The sequence below is a fragment of the Mercenaria mercenaria genome, chromosome 13 (assembly GCF_021730395.1).
Source record: "Mercenaria mercenaria strain notata chromosome 13, MADL_Memer_1, whole genome shotgun sequence".
Classification (NCBI taxonomy): Eukaryota; Metazoa; Mollusca; class Bivalvia; order Venerida; family Veneridae; genus Mercenaria; species Mercenaria mercenaria.
This window is the reverse complement of record NC_069373.1, coordinates 11,750,696-11,774,245: the sequence shown is the minus strand read 5'-3', so window position 1 is coordinate 11,774,245 and position 23,550 is coordinate 11,750,696. Positions and strand designations below refer to the sequence as shown.

At 36.6% G+C, this 23,550-nt stretch overlaps 1 protein-coding gene across 2 annotated transcripts in view; it reads left to right on the top strand.

Annotated features, from left to right (window-relative positions):
• Positions 1–17,086, top strand: part of LOC123529841 (solute carrier family 35 member E3-like) — a 46,631-nt gene extending 29,545 nt beyond the window's left edge. For both annotated transcript variants that reach the window (XM_045310390.2, XM_045310389.2), the window contains one exon: positions 3,210–17,086. In XM_045310390.2, coding sequence (XP_045166325.1) covers positions 3,210–3,215 — 6 coding nt within the window. In that variant the 3' untranslated portion in view covers positions 3,216–17,086. The remainder of the gene's footprint in view (positions 1–3,209) is intronic.
• The last annotated feature ends 6,464 nt before the right edge of the window (positions 17,087–23,550 follow it).

Here is a 23,550-nt window from a genome sequence, read left to right as displayed (position 1 = left end):
TTACTACCTTGGTTAAGGTCATTGACTCAGAGCCATTTGTACTACATGAGAACATGTAATTAAGAAAACTGACTTGGAATATACCAAGTTTGACCGGAATACTGGCATGAAGCTATCCATCCCTGATGGTTTTGCCCACCTATGCCTGTCATTTTGCTTGGTGGATTAACTGCTTTGTTAGAGCTGTAAAAACACCATTTGATCAGATCAAGTAAAATATTAATACCAAAAATCATATGCATACAGAAATATAATCAAAGTTCATATTGATCCCTTCATTAGCTCACCTTAACTTTGTTCAGGGTGAGTTATCAGTATATACTGATGGTCTGGCATCTGGCCTTTGTTGTCACCATTTTTAAGCATCTTCTAAACCATACTTTGTCATTAACATCCTGCCAAGATTCTCTCATTTTCTTTTTATGCCCCCAAAGGGAGGCATATAGTTTTTGAACCGTCTGTCGGTCTGTCAGTCTGTCGGTCTGTCAGTCTGTCCGCAATTTTCGTATCCGGTCCATATCTTTGTCATCCATGGATGGATTTTCAAATAACTTGGCATGCATGTGTTCCACAGTAAGACGACATGTCGCGCGCAAGACCCAGGCCCGTAGCTCAGAGGTCAAGGTCACACTTAGACATTAAAGGATAGTGCATTGATGGGCGTGTCCGGTCCATATCTTTGTCATCGATGGATGGATTTTCAAATAACTTGGCATGAATGTTTACCACAGTAAGACGACGTGTCGCGCGCAAGACCCAGGTCCGTAGCTCAAAGGTCAAGGTCACACTTAGATGTTAAAGGATAGTGCATTGATGGGCGTGTCCGGTCCATATCTTTGTCATCGATGGATGGATTTTCAAATAACTTGGCAAGAATGTGTACCACAGTAAGATGACATGTCATGCGCAAGACCCAGGTCCGTAGCTCAAAGGTCAAGGTCACACTTAGACGTTAAAGGTCATATTTCATGATAGTGCATTGATGGGCGTGTCCGGTCCATATCTTTGTCATTCATGCATGGATTTTAAAATTATTGGGCATGAATGTGTACCACAGTAAGACGACATGTCGCGCGCAAGACCCAGGTCCGTAGGTCAAAGGTCCTAAACTCTAACATCGGCCATAACTATTCATTCAAAGTGCCATCGGGGGCATGTGTCATCCTATGGAGACAGCTCTTGTTTTCAAATGGGCCCCTTTAAGATGCTGCTAGAGCTAAAAACGGAAAATAAAACTGTAAACAACTTCTTCTCATGTGCGGTGGATCTTCATCAAATCCGGTTTGTAGCATCATTAAGGTCCTATTACGGTCTAGTCCATGGGTCTGTCCGTCCGAAAAAAGTTTGTGACGCACCTAGCTAAAAAAGAATTTGTTATAAATTGATTTAACCTTGCATGAGTCTTTATCATGATATGAACTTATGCACCTCCTATTTTTCGTTTGTCTCCGCCTCCTATTTCCAGAGTTATGGCCCCTGAAATAGTAAAAAAATGCACATTTTCACCTTGTGATGCGCTTAGCTCAAAAGTATATGATATAAATTGATGAAACCTTGCATGAGTCTTAGTCATGATATGAACTTGCACACCTTCTATTTTTCATCTGGCTCCTCCCCCTATTTCCAGAGTTATAACCCCTGAAATAATAGCAAATGCACATGTTCTTGTGATGCGCCTAGCTCAAAAAGTACTTCATATAAATTGATGAAACCTTGCATAATTCTTTATCATGATATAAACTTGCACACCTCTTATTTTTCGTCTGGCTCCACCCCCAATTTCTAAAGTTATGGGCCCTGAAATAGTCAAAAATTCACATTTTCACCTAATGATGTGCCTAGCTCAAAAAGTATTTGATGTAAATTCATAAAATCTTGCATGAGTCTTTATCATGATGTTACCTTGCACACTTGCCATTCTTCTTGAGATTTTAATGCTAATTACAGAGTTAAGGCCCTTGAAATAGCCAAAAAGGTGGATTTTTTGTTTGTGATGCTCACAGCTCAAAAAGTATATGACCTAGAATAATGAATCTTTTATATAAAATGTTTGTTGAGGTTATACCCCCTTAAGACTGCAGACATTTGAATTATTGTCCCTTATGTGTTTCAAATGTACCAGTGGGGGCACACCCTGTGTCCTACAGACACATTTCTAGTTTTTATCAATGAGGGCACTTGGCTCATTTTTTGGGCCACTAGAGCTAAAAATAGATATACCTTTAAGCAACTTCCCTCATTGAACCACTTGATATATCTTCATCAAACTTGGTATGTAGCATCATTTATAAGGATGTCTCCCAAATTAGTTCAGATGGGGGCATGCAAGACCCTTTTAGTCAGAAATAGATAAAACCTTTTAAACAATTCAGGAACTGCTTGATGGATCTTCATCAAGCTTGGTCTGTAGCATCATTAAAAGGTTCTCTCCCAAGTTTGTTCAAATACAGGCAGTTGCCCCATTTTAGGGGCTGTTAGAGCTGTAAAAACAAACACCTTTAAACAACTTTTCATGAACCACTTCAAACTTGGTCTGTAGCAGCATGGTAAGATCCTCTCTTTATTTTGTTCAAATTGGAGCATTTGGCTTCTTCTTTGCCAGCTCTAGCGCAAAAATAGAAATAGCTTCAGACAATTTATTCATAAGAGGCACATGGTGGATTTACATCAAAGTTGGTCCGAAGCATTTCTTAAGTGGGGGCACTTTGGCTCTTGAAGGGGCCACTAGAGCTAAAAATAGAAATATCCTTAAAAGACTTTTCCCTTGAGCTGCTTAGCAGATCCTCATTGAATTTGGTACATGTAAGGTCCTGTCACAGATTTGCTCAAATGGGGACACTTGACCTGTTTTTTTTTTAATGTTTTTAGTGTTATACATATATTCAAGGTCATACAGTCAAAGTCAGGTGAGCAACTTAGGATCAGTATGGCCAACTTGTTTAAAACTAGGACAGAAGTTTTGATTATACATTGAGTATAGTATTTTCAATAATTACTTAGAGTTTTAAATGATATAATGACATCAGTGGGAGACTAGCACTGTGAGTGAGATGGCCATCTCTTTTCTGAATTAAAACTTTTAGTTTAACTGTGTTAGTTAGCAGTGTTTTGTAGATGATTTGTTTTGTAAAATAACATTGTGGTAAGGGCAAGGTGCATTATTTTGTAATGAAATAATTTACATGGATCATTATATTTGTGTTTTACAGGTGTAATGGCCTACACTCACTTGAAGATGGCTGAAAACAAGAAGATAGAACTACCAACTACGTCAACAGAAATTGAAGTGAAGTCTTGATATAATTGTCTTCCAGACAAACTTACAGCTCAACAAAATAATTAGCATAATATCTTGTTCCAGTTCAGTGAAACATTTTTAAGACAGCCTTCAGTGTTCGAAATTCACGGTAGTCCGACAGCCCGTGGCTACCAAATTTCAGCTCAGGCTACCGATTTTCCACAGGTACAAGCCCGACTGGGCTACCGAATTTTCCTCATTTGTTTAAAAAAAACATGCTAATTAAACGAGAACTGCATCGTGATTTTCCATACTGAGAAACGCTTATGGAATTATTGGTTTTTGCACTTACGTGTTGACAATCAAACACAGTGTCAAAGACGTAACCGCAGCTCTAACTGGCTGAATACAATCACCTCTAGCGTAACGGATAATTTGATTAGCTTTCACACTTCTCGCGAAAATCTCACAAGTACCTGCAGTAGGTGGAGCTTAAATTATGCTATCAGCGTGTGTGTAACGTGTATTCAGCACTCGGTATTACATCTTACAAATTGTCAACAGTCTGAGTTGCAGTAATTGGCGAGTGCGGATCCTAAAAAATCGGGCATAACAGTTTAGATTTCGTTTTGGCAAGGAGTATCATGTCCGATGCTTTTGGACTCTGACGATGCTGATCTGGACTGGAGTATTTCGAGTTAAAATTTTTCAAAAACATGGCAAACATATACTGTATGTCTTTTTTATTACTTCAAACATGCATAGAGATGTCTGTAAAACAAAATGTTATATGGTGCAAAAATTATGTATTTTAAGGTGTTAAAGTTCGGGCTAGTGAAATTGGTGTCGGGCTTGGAAAATTTTTAATCTGGTAGCCGGAACGGGCTATTGGATTCAAATCTGAATTTCGTACACTGAGCCTTATTTCTGTTAACAGTCTGATAGATGTTTTTGATGTGTTAAGACTTTGCTTATGATATGCAAGTACACTTTAATTGCAAAATTTATAAAACTGTTTTATTACTAAAAATAAATTACAGGATTTACATACGATCACCAGGAATACAGAATTTGCATGGATTACTGGTATAACCATAAACTCTCCATCCCCCATGTAGGACGAGTTCAGCAAATGAATAAGTGACTGACATGTATATATGGCAACAAATTGATGGACAGATAGACAGAGATAAATCTAAAGATTGAAGGTCAGATTGATAAATCAACAAATTACTGGATAGAAGGACAGATTCATTAATCAACAGATTGATAGACCATCAGAGAGATAATCAGATTGGTAGACAGACCGGCAGATTGACAGACAGACCAACAGAGAAATAAACCAACAGGTAGACTGGCAGGGAGATAAATCAACAGATTTACAGACAGACCAGCAGATTGACAGACAGACCAACAGAGAAATAAATCAACAGGTAGACTGGCAGGGAGATAAATCAACAGATTTACAGACAGACCAGCAGATTGACAGACAGACCAACAGAGAAATAAATCAACAGGTAGACTGGCAGGGAGATAAATCAACAGATTTACAGACAGACCAGCAGATTGACAGACAGACCAACAGAGAAATAAATCAACAGGTAGACTGGCAGGGAGATAAATCAACAGATTTACAGACAGACCAAAGGTTTGATAGACAGACCAACAGAGAAATAAACCAACAGGTAGACTGGCAGGGAGATAAATCAACAGATTTACAGACAGACCAGCAGATTGACAGACAGACCAACAGAGAAATAAACCAACAGGTAGACTGGCAGGGAGATAAATCAACAGATTTACAGACAGACCAGCAGATTGATAGACAGACCAACAGATTGATAGACAGACCAACAGATAGATGATTTAATTGATTGACAGACAGACAGACTGACAGACAGACAGAGATATAAACAAACTGATTGACAGACAGACTGGTAGGGTGGTAGGGAGATAAGTCAACAGATTTACAGACAGACCAACAGATTGATAGACAGACCAACAGATTGATAGACCAACAGATTGATAGACAGACCAACAGATTGATAGACAGACCAACAGATTGATAAATTAACAGATTGATAGACAGACCAATGGATGAATAAATCAGTAGGTTGATGGACAGACCAATGGATGGATAAATCAGTAGGTTGATGGACAGACCAATGGATGGATAAATCAATAGGTTGATGGACAGACCAATGGATGGATAAATCAGTAGGTTGATGGACAGACCAATGGATGGATAAATCAACAGACTAATGGACAGACCAGTGGATAGGACAGACCAATGGATAGATGAATCAACAGACTGATGGACAAACTGACAGATGAATAAATCAATAAATTGATGGAGGGATGATTAAATTAACAGACTGATGGATAGACCATTGGATGAGTAAATCAACAAATGGACAGAAGACTGATGGACAGAATAACAGAAGGATAAACAGATTGATGCCTTCTGCTACTCTGTCACTTCAACTTAAGCAGGGCATAAGAAACGAAGCTAGAGCTAAAAAAGTTAGGGTGTAATTATAATTATATTTCATAGGAAATACTGTCCAGTTTTAGTAGATGGTTGATATATTGTATAAGTAGCCATGAAGAACAGCAATATTGAATGGTATTTCTGTTGTATCTCAGTTTTATCATTTTGTTTTATGTACTGTGAAATCATTTAAATTCGCTGGCATGAAATTTCGCGCAAACGTGAAAAAGGACTGTTTCGCGCGGGCTTAAATTCGCACATTTTCAATTTTAGAAATGAAGAAATAAAATAAAAAAATAATAATAGCGCGGTGTTAATTTCGCGCATCGGTCCTAGCACGAAATACGCAAAAATTCGTCCAACGCGAATAAAAATGATTTCACAGTATTTGCTAATATTACTTTTGTCAAGTTGAAGTAGGTGTTGAGAAAAGCATTCACTGTACAGCATGCTTTTATGCTAGTTTTATGCTGAGCTGTAATTGACATGGATCTTAGTTAAATCCAAATTAGTTTTTTTTCGTTAGCACATAGTACTAAGTTTTATTTTGTCTTTATTTAAAATAACACATAGGAAATTCCACTTTAGGAAGGTTTTTATGTGTTGCTCAGAATTAGCTTATTAGAACATGAGGGTTGCCTGGTATTATTTTAGTGGTACAATACGGTATGCACCTATTGAATGACTACCGAACAATGGTGAGCACTGTTTACCTCGGGGGTAATGGAAGCAGACAGGCTGCCTGACTTGAGAGTAACAAGATGATGGATTGACTGTAGATTGGTTGCCTGACTGTTGAATCACAAGATGATTTATAGACAATAGACTAGCTGCCTGACTACTGTGAATAACCAGATGATATATGAACTATAGTCTGGCTGCCTGACTATTGTGAGTCTCAGGGGGTGATGTATGAACTATAGACTAGCTGCCTGACTGTTGTGAGTCTCAAGGGTGACTTATGAACTATAGTCTGGCTGCCTGACTATTGTGAATCTCAAGGGTGATGTATGAATTATAGACTGCCTGCCTGATTATTGTGAGTCTCAGCGGGTGATGTATGAACTATAGACTGGCTGCCTGACTATTGTGAGTCTCAAGGGTGATGTATGAACTATAGACTGGCTGCCTGACTATTGTGAGTCTCGAGGGTGATGTATGAACTATAGACCGGCTGCCTGACTATTGTGAGTCTCAGCAGGTGATGTATGAACTATAGACAGTCTGACTAATGTGAATCTCAAGGGTGATGTATGAACTATAGACTGGCTGCCTGACTATTACAAGTCTCGAGGGTGATGTATGAACTATAGACCAGCTGCCTGACTATTACGAGTCTCGAGGGTGATGTATGAACTATAGACCGGCTGCCTGACTATTACGAGTCTCGAGGGTGATGTATGAACTATAGACTGGCTGCCTGACTATCATGAGTCTTAACGGGTGATGTATGAACTATAGACCGGCTGCCTGACTATTGTGTGTCTCGAGGGTGATGTATGAACTATAGACCGGCTGCCTGACTATTACGAGTCTCGGGGGTGATGTAAGAACCATAGACTGGTTGCCTGATTATTGTGTGTTTTATCGAGGGTGATGTATGAACTATAGACTGACGGCCTGACTATTGTGTGTCTCAAGGGTGATGTACGAACTTTAGACTGGCAGCCTGACTATTGCGGGTCACAAGGTAATGTATGCACTGTAGACTGGTTACCTGACTCATAACTGGGTGATTTATTGACTATACTGTATGCCTGACTATTGTAAGGCTCAAGAAGATTGACTGAAAGGCTGACTAACTATTGACTATCATGTATACCTGACAGAAAAGACATTTTATAGGCCTGTATAATGTCAGAGAATTCCATGTTAAGGATTTGCAATGCATTTGTTTTATGTGAGTTTCCTTTATGTTATTTTTCTTTATATGTTAATCCATATTCAGCGGGACCATATTGACACTATATTTTTAGCTCACCTGTCACAAAGTGACAAGGTGAGCTTTTGTGATCGCGCGGTGTCCGTCGTCCGTCGTCCGTCCGTGCGTCCGTGCGTCCGTGCGTCCGTAAACTTTTGCTTGTGACCACTCTAGAGGTCACATTTTTCATGGGATCTTTATGAAAATTGGTCAGAATGTTCATCTTGATGATATCTAGGTCAAGTTCGAAACTGGGTCACGTGCCATCAAAAACTAGGTCAGTAGGTCTAAAAATAGAAAAACCTTGTGACCTCTCTAGAGGCCATATATTTCACAAGATCTTCATGAAAATTGCTCAGAATGTTCACCTTGATGATATCTAGGTCAAGTTCGAAACTGGGTCACGTGGGGTCAAAAACTAGGTCAGTAGGTCTAAAAATAGAAAAACCTTGTGACCTCTCTAGAGGCCATATTTTTCATGAGATCTTCATGAGTATTGGTCAGAATGTTTATCTTGATGATATCTAGGTCAAGTTCGAAACTGGGTCACGTAGGGTCAAAAACTAGGTCATTAGGTCTAAAAATAGAAAAACCTTGTGACCTCTCTAGAGGCCATATTTCTCAATGCATCTTCATGAAAATTGGTCAGAATGTTCATCTTGATGATATCTAGGTCAAGTTCGAAACTGGGTCACGTGGGGTTAAAAACTAGGTCAGTAGGTCTAAAAATAGAAAAACCTTGTGACCTCTCTAGAGGCCATATTTTTCATGAGATCTTCATGAATATTGGTCAGAATGTTTATCTTGATGATATCTAGGTCAAGTTCGAAACTGGGTCAAGTAGGGTCAAAAACTAGGTCATTAGGTCTAAAAATAGAAAAACCTTGTGACCTCTCTAGAGGCCATATTTCTCAATGCATCTTCATGAAAATTGGTGAGAATGTTCAGCTTGATGATATCTAGGTCAAGTTCGAAACTGGGTCACGTGGGTTAAAAACTAGGTCAGTAGATCTAAAAATAGAAAAACCTTGTGACCTCTCTAGAGGCCATATTTTTCATGAGATCTTCATGAATATTGGTCAGAATGTTCACCTTGATGATATCTAGGTCAAGTTCGAAACTGGGTCATGTGGGATCAAAAACTAGGTCAGTAGATCTAAAAATAGAAAAACCTTGTGACCTCTCTAGTGGCCATATTTCTCAATGGATCTTCATGAAAATTGATCAGAATGTTCATCTTGATGATATCTAGGTCAAGTTCGAAACTGGGTCATGTGCGGTCAAAAACTAGGTCAGTAGGTCTAAAAATAGGAAAACCTTGTGACCTCTCTAGAGGCGATATTTTTCAATGGATCTTCATGAAAATTGGTCAGAATGTTTACCTTGAATATATCTAGGTCAAGTTCGAAACTGGGTCACGTGGGGTTAAAAACTAGGTCAGTAGATCTAAAAATAGAAAAACCTTGTGACCTCTCTAGAGGCCATATTTTTCATGAGATCTTCATGAATATTGGTCAGAATGTTCATCTTGATGATATCTAGGTCATATTCGAAACTGGGTCACGTGGGGTCAAAAACTAGGTCAGTAGGTCTAAAAATAGAAAAAACCTTGTGACCTCTCTAGAGGCCATATTTCTCAATGGATCTTCATGAAAATTGGTGAGAATGTTCAGCTTGATGATATCTAGGTCAGGTTCATAACTGGGTCATGTGCGGTCAAAAACTAGGTCAGTAGGTCGAAAAATAGAAAAACCTTGTGACCTCTCTAGAAGCCATATTTTTCACGAGATCTTCATGAAAATTGGTGAGAATGTTCACCTTGATGATATCTAGGTCAAGTTTAAAAGTGGGTCACGTGCCTTCAAAAACTAGGTCATTAGGTCAAATAATAGAAGAACCTTGTGACCTCTCTAGAGGCCATATTTTTCAATGGATCTTCATGAAAATTGGTCAGAATTTTTTATCTTGATGATATCTAGGTCACATGTGCTCAAAAGCTAGGTCAGTATGTCAAATAATAGAAATAACGATGTCATACTCAGTTGAACACTGGGTCATGTGGAGATAGGTGAGCGATTCAGGACCATCATGGTCCTCTTGTTTTTTGGTTGTTATTATTTTTCGTGCACATAAAAGTAATATATATATCTATTGAACAGAGTTATACAGGTGATCTAGCATAATATCAGTTATACTTACACTGTTAGAAGAGGAGGAACATTGCTGTGGACTTTCGCTGATTTCCAGAATGTTTATGATCATTACTAATTTAGATTAGAATTGAAAAATAGTGTTGAAAGAATTATTCAGTATTCAGTGTACACTTTAAATTGTAAAAACACAACATTCAGGTCTTTCCAACCAATACTGATGTAAAAAAAGTTAAATGATTAAAATCAACTAGATCTATATCTCTCTGGTAAATTTCCTCCTCTTTTTACTGGGGCCAAACTATTAAATCAAAGTGACCTAAGCACATGTACTGAACTGGACAACCAGGATAAACTGCTGTAATATGCATAAGGTTTCGGAAATATCCTTCCCCTCTAAATTAAATACAACACACCCTTAAACATTTAGCAGTTTAACTTGTCTGGCCAGTCGATATATTGTTACCCCAGCATGAAAACATTGTAGCATTTTCATCATGACTGTTTTACATAGCTGCAATAGTTTGATAATGGGGTGACAGTACATGTATATGTTTGATGTTATTTACTTATTTTTTAGAATTAAAAACTACGTATAGTTTTGTATTTGTGATGCAAGGATAATTGTGCCATATGATGTACAGTATAGTATGATTATAGGATGCACCAATAGAGATTGTGAAAAAATTGTTCATGGTTAAACTAGATATAAAAAAAAAAAACTCATCGTTTATAATATTGCCAATACATGTATCTTGAAAATGAAAGAAAGTACCTTTTGGAAGTAAGTATATGCTTAGAGCAATAATTATGTTTTTGATAAAATGAACAAACAAAATCGATCTGTTCATCGTATGAATTTGCTCATTTTATAACTTACACCATTTTTAGCTCACCTGTCACAAAGTGACAAGGTGAGCTTTTGTGATCGCGCAGTGTCCGGCGTCCGTCGTCCGTCCGTCAGTCCGTACGTGCGTGCGTCCGTAAACTTTTGCTTGTGACCTCTCTAGAGGTCACATTTTTCGTGGGATCTTTATGAAAGTTGGTCAGAATGTTCATCTTGATGATATCTAGGTCAAGTTCGAAACTGGGTCACGTGCCATCAAAAACTAGGTCAGTAGGTCTAAAAATAGAAAAACCTTGTGACCTCTCTAGAGGCCATAATTTTCAATGGATCTTCATGAAAATTGGTCAGAATGTTCACCTTGATGATATCTAGGTCAAGTTCGAAACTGGGTCACTTGCTTTCAAAAACTAGGTCAGTAGGTCTAAAAATAGAAAAACCTTGTGACCTCTCTAGAGGCCATATATTTCACAAGATCTTCATGAAAGTTGGTCAGAACGTCCTCCTTGATGATATCTAGGTCAAGTTTGAAACTGGGTCATGTGCCATTAAAAACTAGGTCATTAGGTCAAATAATAGAAAAACCTTGTGACCTCTCTAAAGGCCATATTTTTCATGGGATCTGTATGAAAGTTGCTCTGAATGTTCATCTTGATGATATCTAGGTCAAGTTCGAAACTGAGTCACGTGCGGTCAAAAACTAGGTCAGTAGGTCTAAAAATAGAAAAACCTTGTGACCTTTCTAGAGGCCATATATTTCACAAGATCTTCATGAAAATTGGTCAGAACGTTCACCTTGATGATATCTAGGTCAAGTTCGAAACTGGGTCACGTGCCATCAAAAACTAGGTCAATAGGTCAAATAATAGAAAAACCTTGTGACCTCTCTAAAGGCCAAATTTTTCATGGGATCTGTATGAAAGTTGGTCTGAATGTTCATCTTGATGATAACTAGGTCAAGTTCGAAACTTGGTCAACTGCGGTCAAAAACTAGGTCAGTAGGTCTAAAAATAGAAAAACCTTTTGACCTCTCTGGAGGCCATATATTTCATGAAATCTTCATGAAAATTGGTCAGAATGTTCACCTTGATGATATCTAGGTCAAGTTTGAAAGTGGGTCACATGCCATCAAAAAGTAGGTCAGTAGGTCAAATAATAGAAAAACCTTGTGACCTCTCTAGAGGCCATATTTTTCATGGGATCTGTATGAAAGTTGGTCTGAATGTTCATCTTGATGACATCTAGTCAAGTTTGAAAGTGGGTCACATGCCATCAAAAACTAGGTCAGTAGGTCAAATAATAGAAAAACCTTGTGACCTCTCTAAAGGCCATATTTTTCAACGGATCTTCATGAAAGTTGGTCTGAATGTTCATCTTGATGATATCTAGGCCAAGTTCGAAACAGGGTCATGTGCGGTCAAAAACTAGGTCAGTAGGTATAAAAATAGAAAAACCTTGTGACCTCTCTAGAGGCCATACTTGTGAATAGATCTCTATAAAAATTGGTCAGAATGTTCATCTTGATGATATCTAGGTCAAGTTCGAAAGTGGGTCACGTGCCATCAAGAAGTAGCTCAGTAGGTCAAATAATGAAAAAACGTGACCTCTCTAGAGGCCATTGTTTTCATGGGATATGTATGAAAGTTGGTCTGAATGTTTATCTTGATGATATCTAGGTCAAGTTCGAAACTGGGTCAACTGTGATCAAAAACTAGGTCAGTAGGTCTTGAAATAGAAAAACCTTGTGACCTCTCTAGAGGCCATACCCTTGAATGGATCTTCCTGAAAATTGTTCAGAATGTTCACCTTGATGATATCTAGGTCAAGTTTGAAACTGGGTCACGTGCCTTAAAAAACTAGGTCAATAGGTCAAATAATAGAAAAACCTTGTGATCTCTCTAGAGACCATATTTTTCAATGGATCTTCATGAAAATTGGTCAGAATTTTTATCTTGATAATATCTAGGTCAAGTTCAAAACTAGGTCACATGAGCTCAAAAACTAGGTCACTATGTCAAATAATAGAAAAAACGACGTCATACTCAAAACTGGATCATGTGGGAAGAGGTGAGTGATTCAGGACCATCATGGTCCTCTTGTTTGAGAAGTCACAAAAATACACAAATAATTCAGAACTAGTAAAACATGTTGAAGGGGAATAAAATGACATCAAATACAAAATAATGTGATGCCCTGGCAAAAAAGAGGTCTTAATGTTTGGGTTGTATTAAACCATTTTCTAGGATGAAATCAAAATCTACACCTCTGATTTGGGGTAAATGGTATTCACTTACTTTTCTTTGTCCTTTTTGTGACTTTTTAAAAATGGGGTGAAATGGAGAAGATGATATCTTTACATGATTTTATAATTTTGACATTTTGTTAATTACTTGTTGATCAAATTGTATGCTTAATGAAGAGTACTTTTAGTACTTTTTAGCTTACCTGAGCCAAAGACTCATGGTGAGCTTTTGTGACTGCTCAATGTCCGTCATCCGTCCGTCAACATTTTATAAAAAAATCTTCTTCTTGAAAACCACTGGGCAGAATAACACCAAACTTAACAGGAATGATACTTGGCCCTTTCAAAATTATTCAAAGAATTGAATTCCATGCAGAACTCAGGTTGCCATGGCAACCAAAAGGAAAAACTTTAAAAATCTTCTTGTTCAAAACCGCAAGGCGTAGAGCCTTGATATTTGGTATGTGACATCATCTTATGATCCTCTATCAAGATTGTTCAAATTGTGCCCCTGGGATGAAAAGAGGCTCTGCCCTGTGGGTCACAAATTTTACATAGACTTATATAATACAATTTTTAAAAATCTTCTTGTCTAAAACCACATGACATAGGCCTTTGATATTTTGTATGTAGCATTGCCTTGTGGTCCTCTACCAAAATTGTTCAAATTATGCCCCTGGGTTGAAAAGAGGCCCTGCCCCGGGGGTCTCATGTTTTACATAGACTTATATAGGAAAAAAACTTTAAAAATCTTCTTGCCTGAAACTGCAAGGCCTAGGCTTTTGATATTAAGTATGTTGCCTTTCCTAGTGTTTCTCTACCAAAATTGTTCAAAGTATGACTTTAGGATGAAAAGAGGCCCTGCCCTGGGGGTACCAAGTTTAACATAGACTTATGTAGGAAAAAAATAAAGATCTTCTTGTCATAAAGTTCAAGGCCGAGGCATTTGATATTTGGTTTGTAACATTGCCTGGTTGATCTCTAACAAGTTTGTTCAAATTATGCCCCCCAGGGGTGAAAAGAGGCCCTGCCCTGTGGGTCACTTGTTATAATTATGAGTTATATAGGAAAAATGACTTAAAAAATTATCAGGTCATATTTCCTAGACTGTTTAATTATAATTACCTGATAACCCAAGCGATTAGGGATCACTTGACTGTGACCTACTGACCTGCTTTCTTGTTTTCCAAGATACAGCCTTGAAATTTGGATGAAATGTACAATTTTGCACACCAATCTTAAAACTGTCTTTCAGTGACCATGAATTTGACCTACTGATCTACTTTCTAAAATTTTAGCATTAGTTTGCCATTTGAAACATGTTACTCAGGTGAGCGATTAAGGGTTATCATGACACTCTGGTTAAGATATTGGATGGCATTAGCTGTTTTGTTCAGTACAGAAAGATAATGTTTCATATCCAGAAGTTTCTTATAAGAGTTTTACAAAAGCTTCGTTATAACAGTGTTTTATGGAAGCTTCTTTATAACAGTGTTTTACAGAAGCTTCGTTATGATTTTTTACAGTGATTTGGATTTTACGGCAACATAAAAAGGCCATATATTGATTTTTTTACAAGACTAAACACAGAAACATTGCTGTGCAACATATTACATAAATTATGAAAATTTAGCCAAGAGTTACTGTAAGGAAAGTAGTTAGGACTTATTCATGCTCTTTGTTTGATTATATTTAGTATTTTGAGGGACTTTTTTTGGTGTATTTTAAGTTTTGTATCTGGTCACAATATAAATCTTAATATTTCTCTTGATTTTGCTCATTGGTCAGTGTATTAAGGTACAGTTAAGACACCTAAAATACTGTAAAATCTCTATGATTTTGGGGAGACTAGACTTTTAGAGGTTTTTATTTCTGCATTGATCTGCAAAAGTTTAACCTATAAGCCATTTTAAATTCCTTACTCATGTATGTATTTTGAACTATTTGCATGACCTAATACAGGTCTTCAGTGAGTGCAGCATAAATGTTACCTTGTCAGATTGATTCACATTGGCATTATCACTCCATCTAAAGAAAGCAAATGAAAACATTCATTTTTAGCTTATCTAATTTTTGAAAAAAATCTACGAGGTATTGTTGTCATTTGATCGTCGGCATTGGTTAAAATTTTTGTTTAGGTCCACTTTTTCTCAAAAACTATATGAGCTACACCTTTGAAACTTAGCACACTTGTTTGTCATCATTAGGGGACTGTGTAGGCCAAGAACCATAACTCTAATTGGCATTTGTCAGAATTATGGCCCGTTTTGTACTTAGAAAATCTTAACTAAACTCTTTTATTACATATTGCCCTGCACTTGCAGACGAGCGATGGCACTTGCAGGTGGTGCTCTTGTTCTCCCTCTGAAAGTTGAAATTCATCGGTTTTTGTCCTAAAATAGTTGTTTAAACCAAAACCACAAAATGTTAGTCTGACATAAGTAAAAGATTTTAAGAAGAAATTCATGATTTCACAAAGTTCTAAGCAGCTAGATAAAATGACCATCCCTCAAGATTTAACAATGACATAACTTCAAGATATAGAAGTCTTATAGAGAAGCATTTCTTTGTTAAATTGAACTTTCATCAGATTTCATCCAGTTTTATATATATATATATATATATATATATATATATATATATATATTCCTGGTATAACCTGGTTTGTTGGAACATTCTTTTATATATGATCCCTGATAGTTCCAAGATCCCTACAAAAGAATGTTCCAAGATCCCAGGTAAATATAACAGTACCCTACGGAATGAATAGAATTGCGTTATATATATATATATATATATATATATATATATATATATATATATATATATATATATTGCATTTTCATTACAACCAAGATTATTTAGAGCAAATATCTTTTCATAAAATTTTTAAAGCATAAAATGATTGCAATAAAAATTGAAGGAAGTAATTTTAAAGGTATTTTTGAAATTATAATTTCAAGTTACGAACTAAAAGTGTGATAGCTTTAACACCTTTTTGATTTAAAAAATTATGAAAATAGAAAAGAGGTGGTGAATGAATGAAGAGAAGCAAAAAGTTGATTATATAATTCCATTGTACTTACTCAAATAAATACTTATTTGTTTTCTTTAACCTTTAGCCTGCTGGCAGCAAGTGATTTTGCCTTTGCGAACAGTGCAGACCATGATCAGCTGCTGCACTGACTTTCAGCATTCAGTCAGTAAATTTTCAGTGAAGACCCCTTCGAAAAATAAATATTACTGCCCGAATTGAATGATAGACCAGTCCATTTTAGAATATTAGCAGGGTAAAGGTTAAGCAGACATGTATGTCAGATATAATGTTTAATATATACTATAGGATCTAATGTTTCCTAATGCTGTGTACCTTTGTTTTATTACTAATTTCACCAAAGTAGTTGTTTAGTCATAATTGTTTAGAAAATAGGCTGTAGACATTGTATATTATTGGGCTTGCTCAGTCTTACAAAGCACAGATGTACTCCTAGCAAAAGAATGAGATATTTTTATACTCCAAAGTAAAACTGCTGAGGTTTTTGACGCACTATTTTGACTAGAGAATGACCTCCACATCAATAGCTTTGAAACTATGCAGACTTGTTTACCAAGAACCATAACTCTGATATTCAGAACCATAACTCTGATATTCAGAACCATAACTCTGATATTCATTTGGTCACATCCATGCAGGCTGATCATGGTCTACACCGTTCGCTATTCAGTCTGTAAATTTTCAGTGACCACCCCTTTGATAGACAGGTGGTACTGCCCAAGTTGAAAGATGGACTAGTCCATTTAAGAAATTTAGAAGACTTACTGCTAAAAGGAGTGTTTAATGTGAAACCACTGATTTCCAGTTAAAGTGAATGAAATAAAATTCATAATCAAAATCATCCAATCAAAGGTATAGACCAATATTTTTACATTATGAAATCCACAACCAATGCTGCCATAGTAGTTAATCAATCACAGTTCATATAACATGAAAAATATGCACACTTATGTAGAAACAGCGTAGTATTATTTTATTTATTTTCATTAATTTCTGTTCTTGTTTTTTCACCTAGAGGTGCCTAAAGCGCTAATTACTGTGATGTAAAGTTTATATCTGTTAAAATTCAAATACAGTTTTACACTGTAAATAGAGAATTTTATTTGTGGTTTGATTACATTGGATTAAAACTGAGTGTAAAATAACAGAGGTTTCTTGTTTCTTCAATATAAATGTTGCTTGGAAGCAAGTAGCCGCCATTTTGTCTGTCTTCCCATCCCAACATTCTTGTTTGTGCTACTTCTGAGCAACCAGTGGTTGCAATTTAAAGGAAATTAAAAGGAAACTTCACTACTGATAACAGATATGTATACTAACAGCACATCTCGGTTAGGTTGTTTATTGACAAGATACAGCCCTTGAGGTCAGACACTGCTATTAATTTTTACATAGGCTTACATTGTAAGAAATGACTCTGTAGGACCCCCTCAAAACTTTTGTTGACACATGAGGTTCCATTTACCCTGTCAAAAATAGCCTTCCAGACACAAAAAAATAACATTTTTACATGGGCATGCCCGATCCACTTTTTAGCTCACCTGTCACAAAGTGACAAGGTGAGCATTTGTGATCGCATGGCGTCCGTCGTCTGTCTGTCCATGCGTGTGTCCGTAAACTTTTGCTTGTGACCACTCTAGAGGTCACATTTTTCATGGGATCTTTATGAAAGTTGGTCAGAATGTTCACCTTGATGATATCTAGGGCAAGTTTGAAACTGGGTCACGTGCGGTCAAAAACTAGGTCAGTAGGTCTAAAAATAGAAAAACCTTGTGACCTCTCTAGAGGCCATACTTTTCAATGGATCTTCATGAAAATTGGTCAGAATGTTAACTTTGATGATATCTAGGTCAAATTCGAAACTGGGTCGCGTGCCATCAAAAACTAGGTCAGTAGGTCAAATAATAGAAAAACCTTGTGACCTCTCTAGAGGCCATATTTTTTATGGGATATGTATGAAAGTTGGTTTGAGTGTTCATCTTAATGATATCTAGGCAAGTTCGAAACTGGGTCAACTGCGGTCAAAAACTAGGTCAGTAGGTCTCAAAATAGAAAAACCTTGTGACCTCTCTAGAGGCCGTACTTTTCAATGGATCTTAATGAAACTTAGTCAGAATGTTCACCTTGATAATATCTAGGTCAAGTTCGAAATTGGGTCATGTGCCATCAAAAACTAGGTCAGTAGGTCAAATAATAGAAAAACCTTGTGACCTCTCTAGAGGCCATATTTTTCATGGGATCTGTATGAAAGTTGATCTGAATGTTCATCTTGATGATATCTAGGTCAAGTTCGAAACTGGGTCAACTGAGGTCAAAAACTAGGTCAGTAGGTCTAAAAATAGAAAAACCTTGTGACCTCTCTAGAGCAGGGTTTCCGCTGCCATTCGCCAAATTCGCCAATGGCGAAAAAATAAAAAAATTGGCGAAAAAAAGTTTGGCCATAAATGCATTTTTAGCTCAACTATTCGAAGAATAGTCTAGCTATTCTACTCACCCTGGCGTCGGCGTCGGCGTCGGCGTCACACCTTGGTTAAGTTTTTGCATGCAAGTACATACAGCTATCATTTAAAGGCGTATAGCTTTGAAACTTATTTATTCTTTTTCTAGGTCAATTACCAACCTCACTGGGTCAAGTTCCATAACTCTAACATGTATTTTGAGCAAATTATGCCCCTTTTTGGACTTAGAAAATTCTGGTTAAAGTTTTACATGCAAGTTACTATCTCCAAAACTAATGCAGATATTGAATTGAAACTTCACATGTGTCTTCGGGGTTATAAAACTAGTTGATAGCACCAAGTCCCATAACTCTGACCTTCATTTTGGCCAAATTATGCCCCCTTTTGGACTTTGAAAATTCTGGTTAAAGTTTTGCGTGCAAGTACATACAGCTATTACTAAAAGGCATATAGATTTGAAACTTATTTTTTCTTTTTCTAGATCAATTACCTACCTCACTGGGTCAAGTCCCATAACTCTGACATGTATTTGGGCAAATTATGCCCCCTTTTGGACTTAGAAAATTCTGGTTTAAGTTTTGCGTGCAAGTAAATACAGCTATTACTAAAAGGCATATAGATTTGAAACTTATTTTTTCTTTTTCTAGATCAATTACCTACCTCACTGGGTCAAGTCTCATAACTCAGACATGTATTTTGGGCAAATTATGCCCCCTTTTGGACTTAGAAAATCCTGGTTAAAGTTTTACATGCAAGTTACTATCTCCAAAACTACCACAGATATTAAATTGAAACGTTACGTGTCTTCGGGGTTATAAAACTAGTTGGTAGAATCAAGTCCCATAACTCTGACATGTATTTTGGGCAAATTATGCCCCGTTTTGGACTTAGAAAGTCCTGGTTAAAGTTTTGCGTGCAAGTACATACAGCTATTACCAAAAGGCATATAGCTTTGAAACTTATTTATTCTTTTTCTACGTCAATTACTAACCTCACTGGGTCAAGTTCCATAACTCTTAACGTGTATTTTGCGCAAATTATGCCCTCTTTTGGACTTAGAAAATTCTGGTTAAAGTTTTACATGCAAGTTACTATCCCCAAAACTAATGCAGATATTGAATTGAAACTTAACATGTTTCTTCGGGGTTATAAAACTAGTTGATAGCATCAAGTCCCATAACTCTGATATGCATTTTGGTCAAATTATGTCCCCTTTCGAACTTAAAACTCTTTTGATATTTAACATTTTGGGTAATAATTTCCTGCTTCTCTTACAATATTTCGAATAGTCGAGCTTGGCTGTCTTACAGACAGCTCTTGTTTTATAATGTGTATTGCTTTGTCTAAAGGACTCTCTGTTCAGCCTAAAAATCAATATTACCCGCGGCCGTTTCTGTTCGTAATACACAATACACAGCGTGTCACCAAACAACGGATTAGCGGGTCACGAGTGTCTATTGTAACATAATTATAATTACCCGACGATGTATAGATAATTGAATTACCGACACAAGCCGGTGGTGTTAGATCTAGAAGCTGTTCAAAAGAAATAAAACTATATTGCACCTTTGATGTTTTCAGTAAATTTGATCAAACAAAATTTAAAACTTTAATTTATAAATGTAAAATATTCATAAGAAAAAAAGGTAATTTGCATGTTTCCCAGTTTGAATGCAAGACAAAACATAATTATGCCGCAAAAGCATACAACATTATTTAAATAATTAGCGATGTTGTCAGTTTGAACGCGAGATGAAAATTAGGAAAACAACCACGCTTATATAAACTCATCCTCGGATAGTACTAAATAAATAAAAGAATAGTTGAGTTGACTTAATGTTCAGACAAACTTTTCGTATTCGTATTTTAAGAATAGAATTAGTTCAATCATGGGTAGAAAACGTAAGCTTGAAAATGTGCCAAAAACGGAAAAAGTGCGTAAAATTTCAGAGTTTATGTGTGTTTCTCAAATTAGACAATCAGAGGATAATGTTGGCAAGGATTTAATTACGGACTTAGAGTGTAGAGACGTTGTTACTGAATCTCAAAGTCAGGATGTGAGTGAGAGGGCAAAAGCTAGCGCAAAAAGGAAATTTAGAGAGGACTGGAAACTCAATAGGCCCTGGTTAAGTTACAATCCGCAGACGCGATCTATGTACTGTTCTGTGTGTAGTTCGGCAAATGTTACAAATTCGTTCACTATTGGAGTAGAGGCCATACTTTTCAATGAATCTTCATGAAAATTGGTCAGAATGTTCATTTTGGTGATATCTAGGTAAAGTTCAAAACTGGGTCACATGCCATCAAAAACTAGGTCAGTAGGTCAAATAATAAAAAAAACTTTGTGACCTCTCTAGAGGCCATATTTTTCATGGGATCTGTACGAAAGTTGGTCTGAACATTCATCTTGATGATATCTAGGTCAAGTTCGAAACTGGGTCAACTGCGGTCAAAAACTAGGTCAGTAGGTCTAAAAATAGAAAAACGTTTCAACCACTCTAGAAGCCATATTTTTCAATGGATCTTCATGAAAATTTGTCTAAATGTTCACCTTGATGATATGTAGATAACGTTTGAAACTGGGCCACATGTGGTCAAAACTAGGTCAGTAGGTATAAAAATAGAAAAACCTTGTGACCTCTCTAGAGGCCATACTCTTCATGAGATATTCATGAAAATTGGTGAGAATGTTCAACTTGATAATATCTAGGTCAAGTTCAAAACTGGGTCATGTGCCTTCAAAAACTAGGTCATTAGGTCAAATAATAGAAAAACCTTGTGACCTCTCTAGAAGCCATATTTTTCAATGGATCTTCATGAAAATTGGGTCATGTGGAGACAGGTGAGCGATTCAGGACCATCATGGTCCTCTTGTTTTCCATTTCCATTCAAAGAGAACCACCCTTAACTGTGCATGGAATTTAGTGGTGAATTCCAACAAGTACTTACTTCACTATATTGCTAATTTCAAAATGCACAGAAAACATTACAATTCCAGATTTTAAGGATATTTTCATGATTCAAATGCTAGGGTTTCCCCACACATTTTTAGCTCACCTGTCACATAGTGACATGGTGAGCTTTTGTGATCACCCTTCATCCGTCGTCTGTGCGTGCGTCCGTCAACAATTTCTTGTCTGCACGATAGTGGTTTCATTTATGATTTTATTTTAACCAAAGTTGCACACAACTTGTATCACCATAAGATCTCGGTTCCTTTCTTGAACTGGCCAGATTCCATTATGGGTTCCAGAGTTATGGCCCCTGAAAGGGCCAGAATTAGCTATTTTGACCTTGTCTGCACAATAACAGCTTCATTTATGATTTGAATTTAATCAAAATTGCACAAAACTTGTGTCACCATAAGATCTCGGTTTCTTTCTTGAACTGGCCAGATCCCTTTATGGGTTCCAGAGTTATGGCCCCTGAAAGGGCCAAAATCAGCTATTTTGACCTTGTCTGCACAATAGCAACTTCATTTATGATTTGATTTTAACCAAACTTGCACACAACTTGTATCACCACAAGATCTTTGTTCCTTTCCTGAACTGGCCAGATACCATCATGGGTTCTAGAGTTATAGCCCCTTAAAGGTCCAAAATTGGTTATTTTGGCTTTTGCAGCCATATAGAGACTTCATTTATGGCTTGACTTGATACAAACTTCCAAAATATCTTCAACAACAATAAATCTTGGATTCCATGATGAACCTGTCAGATCCAATCGTAGGTTCCAGCGTTATTTTATATCTGATTACCTCCCCTGATTGTAATCAAAATGGATTTATATCAGTAAGTACTTATGACTTATTTGAAATTTCATTATTGTCATTAGTTGGACTGAGACAATCAGGGTAGATAACTATGGGCTAATTTTATGTCAAATTACCTCCCTTTATTCCAAATTAAAATGGGTATATCTCCGTAACTAATGAAGATACTGATCTGAAATTTCATTTATGTCAACAGATGGACCTGGACAATCAGTGAAGATACATATTGACTGAATTTATGAAAAATTACCTCCTTTATTATTTATCTAAATGAATACACCTTAGCAGCTTCTAATGAGATTGGTTTGAAACGATCATATCATTTTGAGCAATGGTACTCAGGTGAGCGACACAGGGCCATCATGGCCCTCTTGTTAAAATGTCAGGATCCGTGCTGTTCACTTTCAAAGCCTATTGGAATTAGAGAAACCTTTAGTGAACAGCATGGATCCTGACCAGACTGCATGGATGCGCAGACTGGTCTGGATCCATGCTGGTCGCAAACGCACTATGCTGGTTTTCTCATGGTGCAGCTCATATAAATTTTAAAGTTTTGTGTACAACTATTATTATGCTAACAATCAAGCAGTTTCAGAAACAGAATATGTGTTGGATTAAAACTTAATACAAGGCTTCTAAATCACCAAACCTACTGATAGAACAAAGTTAGACAACTCTTGGATGAATTTAACTTAGAGAATTTGGTTAGTTTTGCATGCAATGAAAGCTACCCTGGACACATACTTAAATTATCAAGTTAGAGGACTCTTGGTTAAAATAAATTGAAACTGTGGCTTGTATTTCACTTACTAGAAACTTTCTTTTGTAGTTTTTGCCAATAAGTCGTTACCTTTTCTATAATACAATAATTGTTATAGTCTTGTGCAAGTCTTGCTGGACTGTGAAACTTAATTGCAGAACAGTCTAGTGTGCCATAATTTTTTTGTTTTACCTACACAAAGTTTTGATATTAAATCCGGACTTCTCTTTATAAATATCAACCATGCCTTCAAAGGGAAAGATAGGGAGAGATGACTTGTGGAAGGTGAAATTGCTTTTAATGCAATTTAAAGGTTTAAACAGTTAGAATTCATAAATTTATAGCCCTCACATGAACATGTACTTGGGCTGACAAATCCAAATATCAGCAATCTAGGCTGAATTCATTAATGTCAACTTCTGTAAATTCCCATCTGAATTTCACTACAAAGTACTTTTTTTCTCCTTGGACAATTAGCATTATTTCCTTTAGTAATATTCAACATGTTCATGTTATTCTAAATTGTCGTAATTCAATTTTTCTCAAAAACTAGCCGCACGTGTGGAAAATATCAAACAAGTAGCCCCATTTGATTACAATAATAACAGTGGAGTAGAACAC